Here is a 27,269-nt window from a genome sequence, read left to right on the forward strand (position 1 = left end):
ACCTTTCTATGACCATCATTTTGCCAAGGGCACTGAATGCTGATGGCATTCAACGGGAGGTTGGTTGTTTTTCATGGGCTTTTGTTTTTGATCTAGAGGTTACTGGCCAGGCAGGCTGGCTGTGTTTAATTCTGTTTGGGGGCATTATCCCGGTTTTTCTATTTAAATTGGCTGAGTGGCATCAAGAGTTGCAGGCCCCAAAGGACAGTATGTTTTAGGGATGGAACACTGCATGGGGAGGAAGCAAGATTATATACTCAGATAAAAAGCTATGTTAATATCCTTGAATGCAAAACAACCCCCCCTCGTCTTTGTTTACCTTCCGCTCTGTGCAAAAACTTTCTTGCAAAAACTCCCCCATCTTTCTCCTGAGTGCTGTTTCTTCCCCTTGCCCAAATGTCCTTGTCTTCCCACACCCTGCCTCCCACATTCCACTAGCGCTGTTTGCTCACAGCACCACCTAAGCAGGAAGAGAAAGAAATGCACCAGCTGGGCTTAGTGCAAGGTTTCCTCTCCCCTTGCAGGTCGCAGAGCAGGGCGAATAGAAGGGGTAGGCAGTGGGACTTAGCTGGAGAGACATTCAGAGGGGGCAGGATGCTGCTGGCAGGGACAGTGGCATTGTTCCCTTTCCCGACGGGCTGGAAGCTAGGGGACAGGAACCATTTCCTCAACTCCGGTCTTCCCCTATGATTGCACTCATAGGTATGACTTTAACTTCCAAATGAATGGGCAAATATTTGCAACATGTTAACATGGGGATCCTGGCTTCTCCAAAATGGATTGTTCCCTCCACTGTAGTCGCCCACTCCTGTACATTTGGATTTTCTGTCTCTGAGCTGCTTCCATCTCCACATTTTCCCCAGTAGGTGGCAGCATTACACCAGGCTTTTGCTTCCCTGTAGGTTTTTATTTCCTGGAATGCAAAGGAACAGAACAATCTGTTGAGAAGGAAAACAATTCTACGGATCTGGATGCGATTTCCAGGAGATGGAGAGATCATGCACACAAAAGGCAACAGGCAGCACTGACAGGTGGGCCAGAATCTCTCAGGCACAGCATGCCGGCCAGTTCAGAAACAAAAACAACTATGGAAGGGGTCAGGGCTGGGTTGGCTCCTAGCCAAAGGCTGGGAACATTTTCAGATTGTTTTTCCCCTGCTGGAAACAGCCAAGTCACAAATCAAAAAGATACAAACATGGAACAAAGCAAACATTCTGTGAAATACTATATTAGCAACTACACTGATAGCCACCATCCTCCGGATTAAATGTCTTCTCTCCCTGTCCCCCCTAAACACTGCTGTGCCCTTTTGTTTATTTCTGCCCCTGTTTGTCTGGTAAACCCCTAGCTGCCAAGGATGCAGAGATGTCACTGTGCTGGAAGCTTGCTTGGAACCTCGCAGTCACAGCAGGGGAATCCTCTTGCTCCAAAGAGGCAGGCCTCACCCTGGAGCTAAAGGAGACACAGCCTCTTCTGGTGTGAGCAGCACAGCCTGGCCCCAGCTGAGCAGTTAGCTCTGTCCCAGGGAAGGCAGCAGCGCGCACAAGCACACACACAGGCCAGTTCACTACAGTATTTCCCCTCAAAGTCTGTTAGAAATGTTCATTTTCTTCCTAAAATCCCCCTCCTCCCCTCAAGACTCCCTTTCTGCAATCCCAACTCTCCCCCAGTATTTTCACCCTTAATGCTCTCTTCTTTCTTTTCTATTCCACTCTCTCTCCCCGCATCCCTACTTCCTCTGGTCCCTTTCTTTCTCCAGTGTCCATGGGAGCTCTCTTCCCTCTTCACTCCTTCCTCCCACTGTTCCTGTCTCCTCTGCCAGGCACTGTGCTCTCTGCAGGGAAGAGGTAGCAGCACCAACCTGCATATGGTAAACCCTCTCAACCCCCTCACCCATATGGCCCAGGATCCAGTCGGGGGTGGGGGCTGCCTGTTCTTTAGCGAGCTTGACAAGACCATAGCCAAGCACACGGACTTGGCCTTACCTTAGTGTAGGCAGTGTGGCTAAAACATGAGTCTCCCATATTGGCGCTGGGCTCCATTCCCAGCTATACCAGAAGTGACCTTGTGGGACTTCTGTAGTCCTCACTTATCCCTGCAGCAAGAGGCTGGGAACGATACGTCCCTCTCTCTGAGGGCAGGGGCATGAGGCCTTGCTCGATAACACAGGCTCTGAAGTACAGAGGGTTCTTAATGCTGCTTGGTGACCGAGGTGCCATTAGGACTCCTGGCTGCCAGCCTATCACTCCTTCCCCCAGGCAAAGGGTATTTTTATAGGAGTAAGTGGTTCAATGTGTGGGCAAAAGAAAAGGAGTACTAGTGGCTCCTTAGAGATTAACCAATTTATTTGAGCATGAGCTTTCGTGAGCTACAGCTTTCTTTTTGCGAATACAGACTAACACGGCTGCTACTCTGAAATGTGTGGGAAGTCTCCCTCTGGTGGGGACTTTTCCATTACTGCTCCCAGTCCTCCGCTAAGTGCCAAGAGAGCTTTCCCCGAATCCTGCGTGGGCTAGGGGTAGCTCAATTTCTCCAAACTTCTTAGCTGGTTAAGGGAACCCTCACTAGGCAGGGGGACCTGACGTGGGAAGAGGCAGGATAAGCTGGAGTCTGCTTACAGGTGGAGCAGCATTAGCATCTGACAAGTGACATGGTGCCCCTGCTGGGAGCTCCCCAGCTGCCCCTTGGCTCACCCTCCCCTCCAGGGGGAAGACCAAAAATTAAAACTTTTCATACATTGAAGCTCATAAAATCTGCTACAGTGCAGGAAACTGCACTGGGCATTACACTTTCCCAGGTAGCCTCCACTCTACCCAGATGCCATTTTCATTTCTATTGACTTCAGTACAGATCCTCTCATCCTGATCAAGGCTAAAATGTTGGAGTTTATAGAACTGGGCTAGGAATGATGCACAGTCACACCCAGCCACCCACCCGCACTGACGTTGCTTGACTGGCAGCTGATCTGCTGCTTAGGAATTTAAGTTCCTTTCAGATACACTCTCTGGTCCATTTACACTCTGCACTGATTGTCCTGGTATAAAAGTATAGATAAGATAAGAGAATGGGAACATCTAATCTCAGTGTGTTGCATCCCTTCACCACAAGATGATGCAACTACATGTCATCACATGAGGCTGAGACCTACAACAACAGACACCAGTCTGTGCTCCTTTTTGGGTCTCCTTCCACAGCACCCCTTAGGTCAGAAGCTGTGAAGTGTCTCTGTTTAGCTCACACTGTGCCATTCTGATAACAGCAGCAACATTTGGTTGTGTAGAAAGAAGCTTCCAGACAAATCCCAAAACACATTCATTTCTCACTCTGTTTAGCAGACAAGAACAAAACAATCCCCACAAAACACTATTTTTAGCAAGCTGTAGCCTGTTTAGTTAAAAGAAAAGCAGTATTTGTGGCACCTTAGAGACTAACCAATTTATTTGAGCATAAGCTTTCGTGAGCTACAGCTCACTTCACGAAAGGTTATGGTCAAATAAATTGGTTAGTCTCTGAGGTGCCACAAGTACTCCTTTTCTTTTTGCGAATACAGACTAACACAGCTGTTACTCTGAAACCTGTTTAGTTAATGATTCTTCTGTTCCTCACTGGTATAATGATAGACAGGTTGCCATGGGGAAACATCCCTGTATTAATATAGACCCTGCCACAATCTGGTTTATGAGTTTGCTATTAGCTTAGCTGTGTGTGTCAACAGAACATTATAAACGCACATATGCACCACTGACTGAAATGGATTGACCAAAAATGATTTACCCTTCCTGCGCTGCAGTTTGATTCTTAATGTGGTTGCGGAAACTAAACTATTTTACAAAGGATTAGAGGATGAACTGGCTATTTATTTTTCTCCTTCCCACTAATGGACGATATTTTTGTTATTGCCTTGAAAGGATTCTTTGAAGCGATACAGTAAGTAATCCTTTCATTCGGATGTACATTTTCTTTGGTGCAAGTGTAGGGCTCAGTTCTGCTCCCACTGAAGTCATTGAGATTTTCGTTTTGATTTTAATATTATTAGTGGTTTCACAGCACCTAGAAACACTAGTCCTGGAGCAGGACCCTTTTGTGCCAGGAGCTGTATAAATGCTGCAAGGAGCTTACAATCTCAGTAGAAGCAGGCCCTTAAAGTAATATTTGTCCATTTGTGTGTGACGCTGATGAACACAGGTACTTACCTTAGCTGAAAATCTAATTTTTTTCTAATTTAAAAACCTAGAGAGTTTTATTTTGTGGGCAGCAACTATACAGCTAGATAGAAACAGATTACCTACGCTATGTTCACACAGAGTCAATGTGAGGTGTGTTATATTAAATCTCCCTTCAGAAGTTAGACAGCAGATAGAGTTAGCCATTCAAGGAACAGACACACTTAATGTAAAGTATCAAACCTCCAGGAGTTTAATTAGTTTAACGGAGCAATTAGCAAAATTTTAACAAGTGTATTTTTTAAAATACTATATGATTGTTTACCTATATGGCTATTATTAACACCACATGACATTGAAATTGATCTAAATTTGAGACATTACTCCAAATACTAATTGGATTATTTTTCAAGTAATGGATGACATGAGATGACCTCTAGGAATTCAAGTCTGACCTCATTCAAAATTTCCACATTATATATAGATAATAGTCAACTGCAATATAAATTTAGGAAGAAAAATCTCTCAAGTAAAAATATTCAGATGTATTGTTTTAGGTGTCCTGGAAACTTTGGCTTTATTACTGAAAAGCACAGTAATGTTATGTGAATTGCATCCAGCTATAGCAAATTATTTGAATTAATTGACTAGTGTGAAACAGTGGGATGACTGGCTTCCTTTTATCATCCCATGACAGCAGGAACACTGAGTGGTAGAGCCATCTCCATGGTAGGAAAAAAAAAATCACATAAAGCACTCTTCAGCTAACATAAATTGGGCCCAGTCCTAGCTCCTTTAACTTCTTCTGATCCCATTGTGGCCCCATTGCAAAGTCACCTCCACCAATACTTGCACAGTAAAACAAAGGAGCTAACACACAGAGTTCAATACCCAGTGTGAAGGCTCTTCATCTGCTCTTAACTTGGCCCCCCTCACCACTGTCATCTTCTGCCAGCTGGTCCTCCAGGAACCTAACCTCTTGGCACTCTCATCCTCACCAGCCTGGTGTGGCTTGTTTACCAGGGTAGAGCCTAGCTCCTCACAGAAGAGGTAGGTTGTTTGGAAATCTCAGAAGACAAAGTTTATATTTTTAATCTGAAGATCTCTAAGCTCTTTACAATCATGTCATGAATTAGGTCTCCTAACATTTGTATGGTAGATAGGGATTTCCTCATGTCCCAAACAGGAGACTGATCAGAGAAATGCAGTTATTTGCCCAAAATTACATGCCTAGGAAGGGCCTGATTCTTTTCTCCCACCTCATGTAGTCATTTACACCAGCTCAAAGTGATTTGGTAGCATTTTACACCCACTTTGCATGGGTGAAAATGATTGCACATGGTGCAGAGCAGTGCAGAATCACATCTTACATCTCTGGCAAAGCCAGGAATAAAACCCAGTAAAACTGATCGTGCTCATACCAGTTTGGAAAGTGGACCAACTATGCAAAACCTATTTCCAAGCTGTTTTGGGGGGTTGGTTGGTGAGGTTTTTATTTAAAAGGCCTGTTCTTTATTTATCATTAGTCTTGGAAGGATTGGCTTTTTACTGGAAGGTGTCTGTGAACGTTGATTTGACTGTACACACGCACAAAGAGGTGAAAGAACATCTCCATCGATAATCACAATTCACAGTGAGGCAAAGAAAGAAAAATGCTGCCTGAGAACTTAGTAAAGTTTGATTTAAGGGTATTTACTTCGTATATTTTGACCTGGGATGATGATAATTTGTGTTTTAATTGCTATAAAGCTTTAAATCTTTGAATCTCAGTGTCTACTGTCAATAAATAATTGTCTGACACCCCCCCCCGACCAATTTCCCACAACTCTGAATATTGAAATCCATTAAAAATGCTAAAAAATAAGCACTGATCTTATCTGTCAGAATCACAAGAATCAAAGCCTGGCAAGCCTCTTTATAATGTACAGCAAAACCCAAGAGAACCTAATGAAAAAGTTAAATTTCCCCCTTGGGACGCTAATAGACCACTATAAAAATCCCCTATAAAAAGCCAGACAAACCTGGAGCAAAACAATGTGTAGCTAGAGAGAAAAACACTTCTCCCCAGATACATAGTAAAACCTTCACACTACCACCCTCTTATTAGGGTCTCTCCTGGATTCTGTTAATATTTAGTGTTCAGGAGATTCTGATTTAAAATATGTGTTCCACCCTTACTGCTCACATTATTGAAGAACTTGGTTCCATATTTAAATGACAGTCTTTCTACAAATGTGGCTAGTACAATAAACGTCTATGGGATCTATAACTAAGGAAAAATAAAAGCATTCAGCACAGAGCATATGATAGGCAATTTTTTTTTATTGAAAAGCTTACGCAAACAGATATTTGCAGTGGACCCAGTACTTGCGATTTTAAAGTTCAGTTTTGGACAAGATACCCAGAGAAACATGCAGCCATCAATAAAAGAAACTCTGCTATATCTTAGAGTTTATTCACTTTAAAATACTTTGGGCCTGATTTTCCACTGCCTCACCCTTGGTGTAGTCCTTTACAGCTGTGTCAAGTGAGTGCAAAGTACATATTAGTCATGTTTATTCCAGTGATTAGCCCTTAGAAACTAAGAATGGGACTGCATGGTGCTAGGCACCCTACAAACACAGAGTAGTAGATGGCGCCTGTCCGAAGAACTTGCAATCAAACAGACGCTGAACACACAAGTAGAGTGAACAATGTGATGGTAAACATTGTTTGTTTGTTTGGTGTGAGTTTAGATAGAAGAGATTCAACTAAATGGAAAGAAAAGGAAATGGGAGGAGAGGGTAGCAGGGACAGGTCTGAAGTGAATAGACTGTCAAGGAGGGGGCAGGGAAAGGGAGAAGGTTGGAGCAAATAGGCAATCTGCACAGGGCAGAGGAAGTCCAGTCAAAACTATTGAAAGTTCTTTGAAGGTCCAGAAGTCCCTGCTTGGGCTGCTGCTACTCTAGCAGCTGGAGTCTCTGGCTGTAAAATGCTACCACGCTGCACTCTTTTTGCATTAGGGTCTACAGAACTACAGAAAGTGGAGAATCTGTATACTGATACAGAGACAAGTGACACACAGAGTGTAATCAAGGTACAGTGTTTTAAAAGCCAATCAAAAAATTGTGGTGTACATAAAATTTAAAAAGCTCAAACAATATAATCTTTTGAAATACTGGAAGCTTTTCACAGAGTTCGATAAACAGAGCTTCCCCACACTGCCCTCCAATGCTTGTCTGCTTAAGAGGACTTGGCTTCCCTTGAGATCTGAAATACCATCCATTTATTTTATCCAGTAGTCAGTCACCTGTGCACTTCTCTGATGAGAAAAGAATTAAAAGACAGACTGACTATTGTAGAACATCATTGCACATTGATTACTGTCTGCTAGATGCTGATCCAAGACCATTCCACTTCTGTACGACATTTGATGAAAAGCCATTGTTTTGTACATTGTTAGACTTAATCCATTTGACTGATAATGCATTGACATACGAGAAGTAGCATAGGATGTCATTGAATAGAGCATTTGTCATACCCAAGGTATTTTAATGTGCTTTACAAAACAGTCAACTGGATACCAGTCTTGCAGTAACTCCTCTGAAGGTGAATGCAATAGTCATTATGCACACAGCACCAGCACAGGGTATGTCTACACTGCAATGGAAGCCCATGTTTAGTGGGATTTGAGTCAGCTGACCTGTGGTTGAGTGTCTACATCATATTATGTTGCAGTGTACATGTTCCCTCAGGCACACACTTGGGCACTCACTTTATTGAGGGGCAATGTTGGCCAAGCCAGCCAAGATTAGCCATTGGTCTTTGTTGCACTGGCTTTTTATTTTTAACTTTGACCCCTCCAATACAGATGGGCAGAAATGACCTCTGTTTAATGTCTCCTCCAAAGAATGTCACTTCCAGCAATGGAGCAAGCTCTAGTTCTACATGCAGTGCACTGAGTATGGTCCCATGTTGTGGTGTAGTCAAGATGTGCAACCTTCTGATAGTGAGGAGACAGTAGGACTACCCCACCACAGCAATGCCTTTGACACCTGCAAATAAAGATCTAGGTAGCTGGTGAGATGCTTACCTATTGCGAGAGGGCAAATACAGCCCCTTTCAACTTACTCTCGTGTAGGTACATTCTGCCTCTCTTTATGGCGATGCAACAGGTGACACAAGACTAAGGCGCTTCATTCTGAAAATGAATTTGAGAGAGGACGATATCTCCCTATATCGAAGCCCATATAGATAAGGCAACAAAGCTTTTGGCAGAACAATCAGGACATTGCAGATTGTTAGAGACATCCATATTCCTGTCCGTAGTCCAATGACAGCATTGATGTAAAGTAATGTTTCCACCACAAGGGCCAGAAGTGGAGAGAAGTAAAAGAATAATATAGTGTGATGCATCAAGAATGTCACGCTAGCTCTAGAGAAAATGCTTTCCCATATGCCCGATTGTCTTGTTTTAAGATACAGGATAATATAACAACCATGTATTAAAGCCAAGCAGAGAAAGAGGACAGCAACTGAAAGCACATAACAGAGCTTCACAGCATCGTCTCCATTCAGAGTCATGACCAGTATTATTGGCACAGAGCATGTGTTCATGGGACACGGTGTGGGCTTTTGAGTCACCATCAGCACCAAGTAGATGATCCCTGGGAAAACCCCAGAAGAGAGCCATATGAGTATGATCAGTTTTTTCGTTCGTGAAGGTGGCAAAATGGCAACGTAGCGCAAAGGAAACAAAATGGCCAAAAATATATCCAGTACCATGGCAGCAGCTGTGAGCAATCCCCCGCAGTAAGTCACCGCCAGCAAAAACAACAGAAGCACACAAGCATACTTGGGGAGTGTAAGGTTCTCACCACTGAGAACGGCGGAGAGGGTGTAGAAGATTAAGTACATCAGATCACAAAGTAAAGTATTCCCCAGCAGCAGGTACCTTGTTTCCTGGCGGATGCTGAAGCTGGAGAAAATCACAAACAAGATGGAGGGAATTACCAGGATGGCTGCCACAAGGCAGACAACTGGTGGGATCAGGAACATTTTCATGTCTATATATGGAGGGGAGATAATCCATTCTTGCAACATGTATGTGGAAGGCTCATCCAAATCCAAGGTCCTGTTGGAATCAATCTCCCTCAGGGTTGCATTCAGAATCTTTGCAGAGACGCAGGCTAAGAAGTTCATTTCCTTAGGATTTTTTGGAGGACTGATCAACTTGGACAAAACAAGCTCTGCGTTGAATCTAACCTTGCAAAAGCTGATGCAGTGGATGTAATGAGCCCGGAAAAGCAAAAAACCTTTTGTAGACAACTCAATACCAGCATCCCCTGGTAAGACCCAAGGACAGATTGCTGAAATTCTGTAGTGCCCAAAGGTGCTTCCACAAAGTGGAATATTTTCTTTTCTTTCTGCAAAAAGTAATGGTGCGTAAGGAAACAAAACAAACTTTCCCGTGCTTTAAACTTCAAACCCTCTGTGAGCTCTTTGATCAGGAAATATACGGGTTGCTTGTTATTAGCAACTGGAGTTTGTTCTCATTCTATTACCACACCAAAGAGACAGATGGACTAGAGCTTGATTAAACAGATGTGATAGTGACATTCCAAGTGTACTGATGTACTAAAGTCATAAAAGTGATCAGATGATATTTTGTATCAATTCACAGGGAACAGCACAATTGACTGATTTGAGGGGATCAGTAAAAACGTCTCTCTTAGCTCCTGTTGTAAAATAGCGTCAAGATGGGTGTGTTTAATGAAATCATCTTATTTATAGATGGTACACATTTTTGACTGGCAGCTCCTCAGACATGTTTTTGTTAAGCATGATACAAAGACTGCGTCCTTTTCAGTTATCACAAACTTTCAACCAGTGTGTATGGTTGATTAGATGTGTAGTTTTATAAATAAGCAGTATCACATGCTCACGTGCCATACAATATACGGACATCATTGCAGCATGCAATCCCAAAGTCCATTTGGATGCTAATTCCTGTTTGTTGTTGCCCCACAGAGCATTGCACTGCCATTTGTAGGGCAGAAGTACTATTACTGATCTCAATCTCATTTATATGGTCTTGGAGTGCAATGAAAGCAGAGCATATGGCCCTTGGTTTGTGAGAAGGGAACCCCTCATGTTTTTTTCCAAGAGGGCCTCACCTGGCTGAAAGAGCAAAAGCATCCATGAGGTCTGAGTGGAGTATTGTTCAGTCATCTCTCCTCTGTCAGAAAGACTGCAGCTGATAGGTGCTGTTTCAGGTTGTGTAGTGTAAAGCGGGGACAGGCCTGGTGGGGGCAGGCTGTCCTTTGAGCATAGAAGTTCTTCATCTCCTAAAGGAAAATTGTGTGTGTGTGAGTGTGTGTACACTGTATTTTATATTCAGATGCCCTAAGTGGCAGTAAGCAGTCATAAAAAAAACCCCATGTATTGTTATGACAGGGCAAGATGTCAATGGGGATGGAAAATGTCAGAAAGAAAAGAGTGTACTTGTTAAAAATCTTGTCTCACTAGGACCCAGAGCTCAGAGAAAGGCGAGTCAGAGTGTCCTTTTCACGCCAGTGTTTGGAGACCTCCCAACTTTCGGAGAAGACTGAACAAAGGGTCTCAATAAGGCAGCTTACCTTGTTACCTGACAATGAACTGTGGCAGTGCCTAGGAGCCCCAAACATGGGGCAAGATCCCATTGTGCTAGGCTCTGTACAAACACAGAACAAAGACAGCTCCTGCCCCATAGAGCAGAATGGCTTCCCAGTTCAGACTGGTATGAGAGGGACTTCAGAGTGTCTAGCCACTCTGACAGGGTATAGAAAGTGAAGGTCTGGTTGTCTCTCAGCTTGAGTAAACCACAGAGCATGCAGGGAAAGAGGTGGAGTCTGGCGGCCTTAAATACACAGTCTCAACTTTCCATTTTGGGAGGAGAACTGGGAATAGCAAAGAGGATGCAGGTGGCTGGATGAGACAACTCTGGGAAGGAAAGTTAAGTGGGGAAGAGGGATTAAAATAGTTGGGGAGAGAAAAAAGCCTCCCCAGTATTATGTCTATTAGTAGGGTACATGCTACTGGCTGATATGCGCTATTTATTAGGGCCATTGGTATGTTTTATTTGGACTAGTGGCCTGACTCACCACTGCCATGCAGTCATTTACACCTATGCAAAGTAGGACCAAATGGTACTAAATCAGAACGATATAATACACCTGCTCTGCACAGGCATAAGTGACTGCAGAATGTACAAGACAGGGGAGAAGCACGGTGCCTAGCTTCTCTTAAAATCTTGAATTTCCTGGTGATTCATTTTAACCCAATGTGTCTATGGTGAGCAGGGGCAACCTGAGGCATTGGACTCAGTGCCCTGTGTGTGACAAGATCAAAGGGTAAAGATAAGACTTAATTAATCGTGAATGTGAAAAGAACATGGGCAATATTTAGAAAAATGGGTACCCAAATGTAGGGTTTTTAATCGACATTTAGGCACCGAGATAAGTAGCCAGTGAAAACTGCTAGCTGCTCATTGTCATCTCAGCTGATGGAAAAAACAACACAAATTTGAAATAAGTTGAGCTGTTGCACATGCACACATTTACAGGGCTGCCTTTATCAGCCTAGTGCGTCACGGATTGATGGTACATATCACATTAAAAAAAGTTGTATCTTGGGGAGTAACACCACAATATTATTACTTGTATGCAGTGTTGTTGTACCTTGTTGGTCCCAAGATATTAGAGAGACAAGGCAGGGGAGGTAGTATCTTTTATTCAACCAATTTCTGTTGGTGAGAGAGACAAGCCTTTGAGCTTGTACACAGACCTGAAGAAGAGCTCTGTGTAAGCTTGAAAGCTTGTCTATTTTACGAACAGAAGTTGGTCCAATAAAAGATATTCCTTGTACTAACTTCTCTCTCTCCAATCTTATTACTTGACATCCAGGGCTCTAAGACCCATATTTTTCCTGTAAATGCACAGTTCGGCCTTCTGAGCCTAGCTGGTTTTTCACCTGACCCTTGAAGATGGCATCCAGGTAGAAGACCTGTTCCTCTCCCCAGTGTAAAAAGCTGTATATGTTATGGGCTAGATGCTCTGCATTATCTGGCCACTTTATGCCACTCAGGTGATGCAAAGTGGCTAGAATCAGGTTGTAAAGAGCAAACAGAGTTCGTCTTGTGGAAGGGAGCTCTACTGGCTTAAATATATGCTGAGACAGGAGGCTGCTTCCACCAGACTGTCAAAGCAGGGAAGAAAAAGTGGGTGAAGGAATATTCTTTGTTGGACCAACTTCTGTTGTTGAGAGAAACAAGCTTTCGAGCTACACAGAGCTCTTCTTCAGGTCTGGGAAAGGTACTCAGAGTGTTACAGCTAAATACAAGGTGGAACAGACTGTTTAGCATAAGTAGTTAACATATATTCTAAGGGACCATTCAAGGTGAAGTGGTTCAGTAGCAACCCTGAAGTCAAAGGACAAAAAAAAAAAAAAAAAAAAGGAGGGTTAGTGGGTTACAGATGGTTGCAATAAGCCATAAATCCAGTGTCTGTGAGAGCAAGATTTTTAATGTCAAGCAAAGTTATTAATTTAAGCTCCCGGGCTCATCTTTTGAAGGCTTTATGAACTATGAACCAAGAACCACAGAAAACCCCTGTGTGGGGTTTGAAGGACTGTTCACTTGCCAGAGCCCTTGTTGGGGTTGAGGTGATCTCCGGTAAGCTTATTAGCATGTGCGTAGGTCCTTTTATTGTTCTTAATCTGTGTTCTCTATCATGCTTTTACCTTCAGAATAAATGTGCTTGCTTAGAAAGAGCTGTGTGGTAATTTAACTGTGCGAAATTGCACTGTTTATAGGTTCTGAGGAGAAAAAGCAAAGCAGGCCTACTTATGCACTTTGACCTGCTGGGGAACTCACAGTATAAGCACGGAACAGAGCAGCCTGGAAAAATCCTGGTCAGGAAGGGGAGAGACGCATGTCTCCACCCAAGATAGGTAATGGCTGGGGAACTGGAAGCCTGACAGTGGGTGCCCTCGGTGGACCATAGAGGGGGAATACAGGTGCAGTTGCCCACATCTGTGAAAGGCTGTAGTGCTTTAACTAAGCCAACGTAGTTAAAATGGCACAACTTGTGTGTTTAGACAAGGCCTAAGTTTTGCAAAATTGGGAAATAGCAAATAACTTGAACAATCAGACTCAGGTCTTAGCCCAAGTCATGTAACTCAAGTTTTAACAGGAGTCCTACAATTGCCCAATGTATGACTGCTGGATTTTTAAAACCTTGTGTGCCTTGACATACAGGTCTGCAGATATCTTAGCTGGTACCTGAGCCTCTTTGACCATCAGTGGATTTCCTTAAGCTTAGATGTTATTGCAGTATGTTGCTTGACAGACCAAGGACACAGAGGCACTGAAGACTGTTCCTGTAGAAGATAATGAATTTTGGAGGCTGCCTTGCCATTGTGTCCCAAAATACCATACGTACTGCTTGTGATTGAATGCTCAATATTTTGTGATGCCGACCTGAATGATTCTCCCCATTTCCTGCAATCCTGGCCTCAGTGTTCTAGTTATTGATTCATCTGTGTTACTCTCCAGTAAATTTATGTTATGCAGAAGCACTTCCTATGTCTCTGCCTTGTTCAGAACAACCAGTATTAAAGATTCTTCCCCTTCTGGCTCCTATTTTACAATCTGTATTGAATTGCACACACCATTAATTACTTTATTTATTGGTAATCTTACCTGAGTCTCCAGTAGAAAGCCAAGGTGAACTGTGCTTTTGCATCGTTCTTGCATTTTCAAGTCAGGAGCTAATCAATAGGGTTGAATTCAGGAGGCCCATGCAAAGTAAAGTGTATGATGAGCAATACTATAATTCAAGTACTGGAGACAGTGCAGTATATTTATATGCTGTTGCCATGTAATAAGATGCTGCTACATAGAATACAAAGAACTATCCATTATTATTCTTTGTAGTACAATGGTGCTTAGAGATTGAAGCCCTATCGGAGATTGAAGCCCTATTGTTCTAGGCACTGGACAAACGCAAGATAGTCCCCTGCCCCAGGAACAGCTAATTTGAGTGAACGAGACAAATAAGCACTCTCTTTTCACACCTGTTCAACCAGTTTCTCAACTATGATGCAATAAATGCATCACAGTTCCAGTGTATTTTGGTTCACTGCCTAAAAATTAACACTGGTAGCACTACACTAGTTTGAATTCAAGGCTTCTGTGACTCAAGAACCCCTCAGTGCCAACTGGCAAGGGAGTTGCAAGAATGTCCTAATTCTGGTATGTAGATTCTAGTTCACCAAAGAATGTTGTGTGGGGTCTTAAAATGAAAGCCAGGATCATGCTGGTTGTTAATATCATTGTGAAATTATGCATATAGATACTATGTAGCAGTTATTTATGTATATTGAAAATATGTTCTTAGGTTGTGGGTCACAGCAGAGGTGGAGAAACAGATTTTCTGTCAGACAAAAGAGGTTTATTCACTTTTGCATTAAGCACTGTTAAGCAACACAAGGGAGGCACATTTACATATAATGTCAGCAGAAGGATGTGAAATCAACAGGGAAGGAGGAGGATACAGGAAAAACAAGTGACGGGAGGGGGGGGAAGTGTCTGACACTCTGCCCCATATTCATCATAGTGGTATGATTATAATATGATTATGACAGGGCCGCCTGGAGGATTCAGGGGACCTGGGGATAATTCTGGCGGCGGGGGTCCTTCCACTCCGGGTCTTCGGGGCACTTCACTGAAGACATGGAGCAGAAGGACCCCCCGCCGCCGAATTGCCGCAGAAGACCCAGAGCGGAAGAAGCAGCAGCCAGCCATTCACTCCGGGTGTGTTCGGCGGCACTGAAGGACCCCCTGCCGCCGAAGTACCACCGAAAACTCTCATGGGGGCCCCTGAAAACTCTCGTGGGTGCCCCTGCGGGGCCTGGGGCAAATTGCCCCACTCCCCCCCACCCCGGGCGGCCTGCATTATGACATAATTATGATGCATTTTGAGCAAAGTGTGTCACGTAAGGCAGTGGCTCTCAACCTTTTCAGTCTACTGTACCCCTTTCAGGAGTCTGATTTGTCTTGCGTACCCCCAAGTTTCACCTCATTTAAAAACTACTTGCTTACAAAAATCAGACATAAAATACAGAAGTGTCACAGCACACTAGTACTGAAAAATTGCTGACTTTACCATGTAATAAAATAAATCAACTGGAATATAAATATTGTACTTATATTTCAGTGTATACTATATGCAGCACTGTAAAGAAGTCATTGTATGCCATTTTAATTTGTACCAACTTCGCAAGGGCTTTTTATGTAGCCTGTTGTAAAACTAGGTAAATATCTAGATGAGTTGATGTACCCCTGGAGGACCTCTGGTTGGGAACCACTGATGTAAGGTGTCTATGGAAAAGTTATAATTTGCTGAATATGATTATCCTAGTTGTATGTAGGTATCATTTTTGTGTCTGGAGTTATGAATATTGACTATGTATTTGTATTTCAAACCCGCTGTCATGTTGGATTATAACAGGGCCTGAAGGGGCTGACTATGTGTCACCAGCAGAGCAGAGGGAGAGCCCAACCCAGCCGAATAGTTAGGGGGCACAGTGGTTCCAACTGCTTCCAGGATTCACCCCGGGGGTATAGCCCATCACAGGGTTTTTTTTTTTAAAATTATCTGAATACGATGAATTTTGGGGATATAAGTAGATGGCAACAAAGATACCCATTATCCTGCACCTAGGAAGTAAGTGGACAGTGTGGTAATGTTCATGAAAATGTGATCTCAATGCTGCAGAGGATACCTGGGGTGAGATAAAACTTCTTTAGACAGGAGGTTAGCCTGTTAAGTTTAGTCTCTAGAAAGCATAGTACAATTTTGTTTTTATATGTAACCTGTTTTCCTCACTCGTTATCCCTTGAATCTTTGATAAACTTATGCTTGTTTTCACTATAAATATATCTCAGTGCTGGGGTATTAAGCCAAGTGGTGATCCTGAGTTGAATCCTACAAGCTGGTGTGTACACTGTTCCCCTGGGGACAGCAGACCTGGTATTTCCGTGAGTGTTCAGTGGAGAAGGTGCTGGACACTACAGGGGAATGCTTCAAAGGAGCTTGGGAACTGGGATGCACCAATTGTTAACCTGTAAGGCACAATAAGGGCTGGCAGAAAGCAAAGGAGAATGCATGAGTGCTAATAAGCTGGTGGCGTCAGGGATCTGACACCCAGTTAAGCACAAGCCAGTCTCCCTCAAGGTGGAGGCAGGGGGCTAACAAAGTGACTCATGGTCCTGGGTACCCTGAGAATTACCATGACAGCTTCTGATTCAAAACATCCACATTGCCATATATCAAAACGTATTCTACATGCAGAATGAAGGAACAAACTGGACTAACATCATAATCCAGTGGTGTGAATCAGGGAAGTCACATGTTCAGTGGTTACGTGCTTAGATTGCAAGCTTTTGAGGGCGGGGCCCTTCTCTTTTATGTGTTTGTACAGTGCCTAGCGCAATGGTGCCATGGTCTCTAGGTGCTACCGCAGTATAAGTAACAATGTTATAAGGGCCTGAGAGGCTAGTTAGTTCTGGGGGGACATTGTGAGATGACTATTATATAGGAGTGTTTGGGTGTTGGAGGGATGATAGCCTCTTTGGGCGAGGTGTATGTCAAGGGTGGTTATGCTGCCACCTTGCAGGAAACCTACCAATGCTGACTCCCCCAGCCCCCATACACTAAAGTTTACAGAGCTTCCAATAGGTCAGTGGGGGAACACCCTAATTTAGGGATAAATCTTCCTCTGACTGGCTACCTTTCCCCTGAGGAAGGGAAGTTAATCAGAACAATGTCAGGGCTGCCAGAGTCTCCTTGGTTCCAAGAGTCTGGGGAAAGGGAAGCTGGCTGTAGGATTGAATGGAACATTAAACACAAAGCAATGCCTTGAGCTTTTGTGCTTAGTCTGGGCCCAGTCCGTTGAGGTACTGGGTAAAACATGCTCAGAACTCTCCATTACAATTGAAATCAAGAGGCAGAGTCTTTCTATGGTGACCAGTCCCACTGAAGTTACTAGAGTTGCAGAATCTGGTCCAACTGAAGACTCTCAGCCCCTTGCAAGGTTGAGAGAGGAAAATGGAGGACTCAAACAGCAATTAAATGCCAGTTCCATTAGAATGCTGAGACAAAGAATTAACCTGAACAGAACTACACTTCTGCTAGGTTCCAAATTTGTTTTCAACGGTATGAGATTTCCCCTGGAAGAACTTTGGGACCTGCTCTCTAGGTTTCACTCAGTGCTCACTGAGGCAAAGTTCCTGGTAGCTTGAGAGAGGATTTTGCTTGCAAAAAGGTTGAGGGCAGCAGGGCTATATGCTCTTTGGTGGCTGGACTGTCTCTTGGTACGTTTAATAGGGTCCCAATCTCAGTGGAGGTCTCTAGGTGTTACTGTACTACCAAGAACAATAAGAAATGGACTATTGCCAGTGATCGCCACCTTTTAGCTAGCTCTGTCTCCTGTTGCACCCAGAGGTACTGAAAGCTGTTCAGTGTCTCATTTGTCATTCTGTGGTGAGAAGATCTTAAATCTACAGTGGCCCACAAGTTGTTCCTGCAGCTGTACAAAGTCCAGAAACCAGGTACAATTGCTGCTAAAAATAAAGCAGCAAAGAAAGAGGTGTGAAAAGTGGGTCCAGGTTGCAATGATTTTAAAGGTCAAGGAACTTGGAACAAAGAAAGAGAAAAGGTGGGGAGGACTGGCTTGAAGATGTTTTGATGAGGCTCCAAAATGAAATGGGAGACAGCATAAGGAAGAGAGGATGATTCAGAGAGAAGCCTCTGAATAATTTTTAAATTCCAAATACCACGGGGCCATAATAGAACATGTTATTGTGAGTCAGAAAGTGAAGGTAGGTCTTGTGGAAGATAGACTCTGCAGGTGCAAGATTCAAGGTTAAACGGGATATCTGGGTAGCAGAACGAACAAGAATATTTTGAAGTCTTTCAAAAAGATTTATATAAAGGAAGAAACAATGGGGTCAGAGAAATAATCGTAACTTGAGGGGGAAAAAGGAACACATTTGGTTCCAAACAGTTTACCCTCCTACTGCAGGGTCACTGCTAGGAGCTGCAGCCATGTAAACAACTTCATTTCCTGCCCCACACAATGAAAAGCAAACCTGGTTTCCTCTCCTATCTTTGTGCTTCCTTCAGTGTGAAATGACTTACATGATTCAACCAGCAATGCTTTATTATGAGTCAGGCTTCAGATACTTCTGGAGGTGTACAAAAACAAGCAGATTTATGTGGTCATATTTTTTACACAAGTAATTACAGTGCCTTATGAGAAATCATTCTGGATTTTTTCCCGCTTTGATTTAATAATCTTTCCTTCCCTCCTGCCTCCTATAATGAGGTATTTATGCAACAGCCAGGAATGACTTGGGTAAATAATGCCAACTTTTAAAATATTCACAAAAAGAAAAGTAGTACTTGTGGCACATTAGAGACTAACCAATTTATTTGAGCATAAGCTTTCGTGAGCTACAGCTCACTTCATCGGATGCATGTTGTGGAAAGTGTAGAAGATCTTATTATGTACACAGAAAAAGCATGAAAAAATACCTCCTCCCACCCCACTCTCCTGCTGGTAATAGCTTATCTAAAGTGACCACTCTCCTTACAATGTGTATGATAATCAAGGTGGGGTCCAGTCCACACAAGAGATCCACTTCCTGGACACCACAGTGCTAATAAACGATGGTCACATAAACACCACCCTATACCGGAAACCTACTGACCGCTATTCCTACCTACATGCCTCCAGCTTTCACCCTGACCACACCACACGATCCATCATCTACAACCAAGCTCTGCGATACAACCGCATTGGCTCCAACCCCTCAGACAGAGACAAACACCTACAAGATCTCTATCAAGCATTCTTAAAACTACAATACCCACCTGCGGAACTGAAGAAACAGATTGATAGAGCCAGAAGAGTTCCCAGAAGTCACCTACTACAGGACAGGCCTAACAAAGAAAATAACAGAACGCCACTAGCCGTCACCTTCAGCCCCCAACTAAAACGCCTCCAACGCATTATTAAGGATCTACAACCTATCCTGAAGGATGACCCATCACTCTCACAAATCTTGGGAGACAGGCCAGTCCTTGCCTACAGACAGCCCCCGAACCTGAAGCAATACTCACCAACAACCACATACCACACAACAGAACCACTAACCCAGGAACCTATCCTTGCAACAAAGCCCGTTGCCAACTGTGCCCACATATCTATTCAGGGGACACCATCAAAGGGCCTAATCACATCAGCCACACTATCAGAGGCTCGTTCACCTGCACATCCACCAATGTGATATATGCCATCATGTGCCAGCAATGCCCCTCTGCCATGTACGTTGGTCAGACTGGACAGTCTCTACGTAAAAGAGTAAATGGACACAAATCAGATGTCAAGAATTATAACATTCATAAACCAGTCGGAGCACACTTCAATCTCTCTGGTCACGCGATTACAGACATGAAAGTCGCTATTTTACAACAAAAAAACTTCAAATCCAGACTCCAGCGAGAAACTGCTGAATTGGAATTCATTTGCAAATTGGATACTATTAATTTAGGCTTGAATAGAGACTGGGAGTGGCTTAGTCATTATGCAAGGTAGCCTATTTCCCCTTGTTTTTTCCTACCCTCCCCCCCAGACGTTCTTGTTAAACCCTGGATTTGTGCTGGAAATGGCCCACCTTGATTATCATACACACTGTAAGGAGAGTGGTCACTTTAGATAAGCTATTACCAGCAGGAGAGTGGGGTGGGAGGAGGTATTTCTTCATGCTTTTTGTGTGTATATAATAAGATCTTCTACACTTTCCACAGCATGCATCCGATGAAGTGAGCTGTAGCTCACGAAAGCTTATGCTCAAATAAATTGGTTAGTCTCTAAAGTGCCACAAGTACTCCTTTTCTTTTTGCGAATACAGACTAACACGGCTGTTACTCTGAAACCTTTTAAAATATTAGCTCTCTTTTCTAAAGCAGCTTAATTTGTATAAAGAAATTATTTATGTTTTTAGGTTTCTAATGGCACTGCAAAAATCAATCAATCCCATGTTAGTGCTAATAGGAAGCACCTGTATAAATCCTACATACACAAGAACTGTGGGACTAGAACCTGGGATTATGGGCTGATGATGCTTGTGCCTTCTGACTGGAAGCTTCAGTTAGGTTTCTGCTGGGGGAGCCTGTGAAGGTAGGCACTGCAGGAAGTACTGTCCCGTGGGATCTGAGTGACAGCCCCCACTGCCCATTGACTGGTTTATGCTGGCATATAAACCATAAAGCCATCACCGGGAGTGGTCTGAGCCACAGTGCGGCTTGCTTCCTTGCATCTGCTCCAGACCTTATTTCACTATAGACCCTAGAATCTGGCTTCTGACCCTGGTTTGTCCTCAACTTTGCTGTTTGCGTGGTGTCTATAACCTGGTGCCTGACTGACTTCCTGGTATCCTGACCTGACTTGGCTCCAACTCTGCTGTTTGCAACTTGATGCCTGAACCTGAGTTCCTGGTATCCTGAGCTGGCCCAACTCTGACTCTGCTATTTGCTTGCCACCTACAAAGCTGGTGCATGACCCTGATTTCCTGGTATCCTGACCCTGCTACTCATCTCCAGACTGCAACTTAGTAGCTAACCGGTGCACACAGGCTGCCCATGGCCTGGCCCTAACAATATGCTTTGGAGAGATGACAACATCAATTTGTCCATAGTGGAAGATTATCACCCATTTTATATGGTTGAATGCTTTGCCAAGATCACACAGTGAGTCAGTGACAGCAATGGGATCAGGAGGTTCCTGTCTACTGCTCTAATCACTAGTTGATAATGCTCTTCCTTCCAGCGAGAGTTTGAGCTAAGCTGGTGTATGCATACAGCTATGCCATTACAGCGCTTTTCCTCACAGGCCCTTTCATTATGTAGATGGCTAGCACCTGAGCTATTCCAGCTCAGCCCTGCCTCACACACAGTGGGGGTAATCTCCAGCATCCACTGGAAGGGAAGCATGGGATTGTTACAGGAAGGCTCCAGACAGAAGAAGGATCCCGTGCAGCCTAGCATTGGCCTATTTTGTCTCTCTTGTAATGCAAGACAGGATGTGCTGCAAGGGTTGGGGTTGTCAGGGATAAGATTTCCCAGCAGGATGAAGGCTTGGCAAGTGGGATGGGTGACTGGAAGATGGATGAAATAGCCTGGGTGAGAAAGGATAGGATTAATGTGTAGAAGGAAAGGTTGAGTAGTAGTGGTGGTTTAGTGGCCAGGTCACCTGACTGAGGCTTCTGACTCAGACACAGATTTCCTGGCTGACCTTGGGCAACTCACTTAATCTACCCTGTGACTCCATGCCCCATGTGTAAAATAAGGATACCACTTCCCTCCCTTACAGGGTTGTTGAGAGGATAAAATCCATTGATGACTGTGAGATGCTCAGCTACTACAGTAGATGGGGTCCCAAGAGCAGACAAAAATGGGGAGAGGAGAGAGAAAGTGAGCAGAAGAAATGGAGGGAAAGAAAATACTGGAGAATGGGAGAGAAGAATCCAAAGCAGCACAGGGTCTGTAGGACAGAAAGTGCCGCCACCAGAAGTGGCAATGCAGTGGCTTGGAGTTGTCCTGGGGAGGCTCACCTAAGGGCAGGAAAATAGAGACTGATTAAAGAGACAAATGATATAAGGTTTCCCTTTTCAAAGGGGAGGGAAGGCTGGTTAGAAGGTTCCATTTCCAGACCTGGTTTTTCACTCTCTAAGATAACGGGGTCGTAAGGCAGCACTGCAGTGAGTGCCCAGAGGTAAGGGAAGAACTACTCCACGGTGACACCTCCATCCAGTGAAGGAGTGATGCTGGACTTCAGACAGCATCTTGCTGATCCTCTTCAATGGACTGTAGTGTGGAGAGGGGGTTTCTATATGCAGACCCATGAAGGTTAACAGGATGCAGAAGGCCCCTTGTGTGAGCAAAGCTCGCTCCCTTGGAGCTGTGGGCATGGTGATTAGGGAATGGGGAAGTACTACCTCACAGATGCAGATGGAGTACCATCTATGCGCAGCCCCAGTCTTATATCCAATATCCAGGCACTACAAGACTGGGAGGGAACAGTCCCATTGCTCTGAGACACCGTTGCAGTAATATAGTAATGTCTCTTTAAGGCTCAGCGGCAACAAGGGGGAAACAAAACCAGGGGATGCATCAGTGAAAGCACAGGAAAGATTCCGACTGTGCAGAATCTTCTTGTCAAGCCCTTTCACATGATGGATTGTCATCAGATCAGTTCAGTGTGCTCTGCCTCCCTTCACAGCACGAGTGAGATACAGGCGGAGCACCATCAAGTTACGGATGGCGTTTCACTGCTACAGCCAACATGCTGATTTCTAGCTCACAGCACTGTGCCTGAGGACTTCCATGGTCCCTGGACAACAATCTGAAACCCCGTTGATGCTCCAAATGATCTACACCCATTGGCTGACAATGACCTGGCCGCATGCTGCTGAAGCAGGTGCTAGGTATGGCAGCACATATGGTGTGAAAGATTAATGGACAGAGTGTGCTGAGAATCACAACTTACATTAACATCAAGAAAGACTCCACACTGTGGGAACCTTTAGAATATCTAGTATTGCCCACAAACATACAGTAACTGCTGTTTCTTCCCAATGTTTCCTGGCGAGTTTTCCACTGCTTGTGTATTTAGAAATGGGATTTTTTTCCAATCACAAAACCCGTCGTCCCATTGGCCTCTGAATGTAGCATCTGTGCCACTGCTCCATAGGTACTGTCAACCAGGAGATTTTGATTTCATTGCAGGAGCAGCAGAAGTGGATGCTAGGTTTGTGAGGGAAGAAACTTATTCAAATGCAAATGTTCCCATAGTAGCCAAAGAAATACAGAAGATTTCTTGGCAAAATAAGTCCACCCAGGTGTAACTACTTGAATGATCCGCTCTCCCACCAACCAGGTCCTGCTTACACCAGCACAGCTTATGTCAGTCATTTACTGCATTTCTTGTCTGTTGGTGAAATTGTAGCTGGTGACAGATGGAGACTGAGCCCAAGTACAGTGTTGCTGAAAGCAGCTCACAAACATGGACATGTGCTAAATGGATTTGTTTTTATTTTTACTTTACTTGGTGATTTATTCTGATTAAAAAAGGCACCATGGGCTTGTTTGGATCCGGATACACAAACACCTCCTCTCTCTTCGCTTCCCTCTTCCTTTGCTACTTATTGTTTGTATCACATTTATACCTAGTGGCCCACAACAAGTGGGACCCTGATGTGCCAGGTGCTTCAGACAACATACAGTTTGTAATCTAAATAGCCTGTATCAGGGACAAGACGGACAGGAAGTATCATCTCCATTTTGCAGCTAGGGAACTGAGGCACAGAGAGATTAAGCGATTTGTCTACGGTCACAGAGAAAGTCTGTGACAGAGCTGGGAACTGAACTCACCTCTGAGTCCCAAGCCAGGTTCTTAATCACAAAACCATCTTATTTCCATTTCAGTCTCTTTACAACTTGATACTTGTAATAAGCGTGCGACATGCATAGAAATACTTGTTAGAAATAATCTGTTTCCTGGCCCCCATCACACGATCTGACTCAGGATTGTAAAGGCAATGCCGTAAGAGTTGTCAGTACCCATTAACACCAGGGGCTAATTTTACAATTTTTGGTATCTGCTTCTCCAAACAGTCTCGCTGATTTCAAAATTCATGTACTAGAGTAGCCTTCTCCATCAACAATCCAGCAGTCCCTTTCTCTGATGAGAAAGTGCTGGAGCTAATGTTCCCTGTGCCAATCCAACAGAAATGAGAACAATTGCAAACATTCTTGCAAATAAAGAGAATTTAAAACTCTTTTATTCGTCTCAATTTCCATGATCTGTGAAACACTGAGGGGAGAGGGGACAGTCCTTACTGGTCAATTCAATACGGTTTCAGAGGTGCAAACTCTTCTGCAGGTTCTGTCCCTCTTTTGTGGCTCCGGTCTCTGAGCACTGCCACTAGGGCTCTTTGCATTCAGATTGAACTGCTCATACTAATGCCACCTGCTCCTCAATTTCTCCTCTCTTGACATGCTTAGTTCCACTGGGAAATGTCAACTCTCCACCACAACATTCAAATCACCACCATTCATTAGTGCTGGCTATGGCATTAGAACAATGTCTGCGGAATTATCCGCCCTGTCCCTAAAGATATAGCTCAGCCTTTCCCGTCTACGTCTGTTTATCTGCTGCCGACGATCATGCTGACAGCTTTGGTGTAACATTCACAATTATGCAAAAAGGAAAGGAGGACTTGTGGCACCTTAGAGGCTAACCAATTTTTTTGAGCATAAGCTTTCGTGAGCTACAGTCAAGCCTGTCATTGTATCAAGCAACTGGAGATTCAAAACAAGGGGTAGCTTCTGTACTTCCATTGTGTGACCCCAGTACAGAGCATCAGCTAGCTCAAGCTGTGCACACCATCTGGACATTTTGTAAGTCACATACTATTCACGTTAGCTGATCTAGCAGTAGCATATTGTGAGGTCAGGGCTCAACTCTCAGAATGAGTCCTTCACCCTCATGGTACTGGGAACTAGAAGCATAGCAAATGCAGTGCTGAGCCCCTGCGGAGAAGGAGACTTGACAACATGAACATAAAGAACAGAGGGTACTGGAGGGTCTTCTGAGAGGGCTGCCGCTGCCGCTCCCACACCAAGCTGTCAACTGGCAAGATTGCCAGGTCAGCCAGCTCACTGAACCTCAAGTTCTTTCCCTTACTGCAATACATATAGAGGTCCTAGGGGTAATCAGTCTCTGATCATCCTCAGTTGAGGGGGCGGGGAGAGATGTACCATGATCATTAAGCCAATCCTTTCTTCCTGCATGCGTGTCAACTGCAAGGGACTTGAGCCACCAGTTAACACTCTCTCTGTGTGCCAGATCCAGAATAGAGAAGGACTCTACGCTGGCACACAATGCTATAGATTTTTAAAAAAAAACATTTTGTGGGGTCCTTTCCTATCACATTGAAACCCTTGGGGGCTTTCCTTGTGTTCTGCTTTTTTAGCACTTCAGGTGTTAAATTAATATAATAGTTTTGCCAGAACAGCTTCTTTGATAATGCCTGCATGTTCAAGGCCTATTTCCTAGCAGCACAAACAGCAAACACAGCTCTGGGCTATTAACCAATTCATTACATTTGCTCTCAGAGAATATGTTAACCTAGCAATAAGCAACCTGATCATTCTAGTTTAGACTTAAAAAAACCTGTTAAAACACTTCTGCAACAGATCAGAAGCCATCTTGTTGGCTAGCAAGAAGAGCCAACATTGCTTCTGAACTTATTGCACTTTATTTAGTACATGTTCCAGAATAGCTTTTATTACGTGTACCAGTTTTATCAAAAAAAGAAAAGAAGTACTTGTTGCACCTTAGAGACTAACCAATTTATTTGAGCATAAGCTTTCGTGAGCTACAAGATCATCTGTAAGTCACATATATCTATAAGCCTCCCAACAGCTTCCAGTACAATAATTAACAGCAAAACAGAACTTTTAAGTGCACATTTTCAGAGTACAGATAAAAGCTAAGCCACTAAGTGATATTCATATCCACGACATGATTGTTATATTTAAAGGTGACACTGAAAACAATCTTTAATTTTGAGCGCCATCTGGTGGAAAAAGAAAAGGAGTACTTGTGGCACCTTAGAGACTAACCAATTTATTTGAGCATAAGCTTTCGTGAGCTACAGCTCGCTTCATCGGATGCATACTGTGGAAACTGCAGAAGACATTATATACACAGAGACCATGAAACAATACCTCCTCCCACCCCACTCTCCTGCTGGTAATAGCTTATCTAAAGTGATCACCCTCCTTACAATGTATATGATAATCAAGTTGGGCCATTTCCAGCACAAATCCAGGTTTTCTCACCCTCCGCCCCCCCCCTCCAAACTCATTCTCCTGCTGGTAATAGCCCATCCAAAGTGACCACTCTCTTTACAATGTGTATGATAATCAAGGTGGGCCATTTCCAGCATAAATCCAAGTTTAACCAGAACGTCTGGGGGGGGGGGTGGGAGTAGGAAAAAACAAGGGGAAATAGGCTACCTTGCATAATGACTTAGCCACTCCCAATCTCTATTTAAGCCAAAATTAATAGTATCCAATTTGCAAATGAATTCCAATTCAGCAGTTTCTCACTGAAGTCTGGATTTGAAGTTTTTTTGTTGTAAGATAACGATCTTCATGTCTGTAATTGCGTGACCAGAGAGATTGAAGTGTTCTCCGACTGGTTTATGAATGTTATAATTCTTGACGTCTGATTTGTGTCCATTTATTCTTTTACGTAGAGACTGTCCAGTTTGACCAACGTACATGGCAGAGGGGCATTGCTGGCACATGATGGCATATATCACATTGGTGGATGTGCAGGTGAACGAGCCTCTGATAGCGTGGCTGATGTGATTAGGCCCTGTGATGGTGTCCCCTGAATAGATATGTGGGCATAGTTGACAACGGGCTTTGTTGTAAGGATAGGTTCCTGGGTTAGTGGTTCTGTTGTGTGGTATGTGGTTGTTGGTGAGTATTTGCTTCAGGTTCGGGGGCTGTCTGTAGGCAAGGACTGGCCTGTCTCCCAAGATTTGTGAGAGTGTTGGGTCATCCTTCAGGATAGGTTGTAGATCCTTAATAATGCGTTGGAGGGGTTTTAGTTGGGGGCTGAAGGTGACGGCTAGTGGCGTTCTGTTATTTTTTTTGTTAGGCCTGTCCTGTAGTAGGTGACTTCTGGGAACTCTTCTGGCTCTATCAATCTGTTTCTTCAGTTCCGCAGGTGGGTATTGTAGTTGTAAGAATGCTTGATAGAGATTTTGTAGGTGTTTGTCTCTGTCTGAGGGGTTGGAGCCAATGCGGTTGTATCGCAGAGCTTGGCTGTAGACGATGGATCGTGTGGTGTGGTCAGGGTGAAAGCTGGAGGCATGTAGGTAGGAATAGCGGTCAGTAGGTTTCCGGTATAGGGTGGTGTTTATGTGACCATTGTTTATTAGCACTG

The 27,269-nt window shown here is 43.8% G+C and overlaps 2 protein-coding genes across 7 annotated transcripts in view; both read right to left on the reverse strand.

Moving 5' to 3' along the window:
• Nucleotides 1-27,269, reverse strand: part of KLHL24 (kelch like family member 24) — a 142,429-nt gene that overhangs the window by 109,332 nt on the left and 5,828 nt on the right. The window lies entirely within an intron of this gene.
• Nucleotides 8,301-9,344, reverse strand: GPR148 (G protein-coupled receptor 148). Its single transcript, XM_073358901.1, has one exon. The coding sequence runs from the start codon at nt 9,342-9,344 to the stop codon at nt 8,301-8,303; it is 1,044 nt and encodes a 347-aa protein (XP_073215002.1).

The sequence above is a fragment of the Lepidochelys kempii genome, chromosome 9, assembly GCF_965140265.1.
Source record: "Lepidochelys kempii isolate rLepKem1 chromosome 9, rLepKem1.hap2, whole genome shotgun sequence".
NCBI classification, from domain to species: Eukaryota; Metazoa; Chordata; order Testudines; family Cheloniidae; genus Lepidochelys; species Lepidochelys kempii.

What these genes read in the sequence shown, in the direction of transcription:
- GPR148 (XM_073358901.1), bottom strand. Translation starts at nt 9,344, where the DNA reads ATGAACTTCTTAGCCTGCGTCTCTGCAAAGATTCTGAATGCAACCCTG.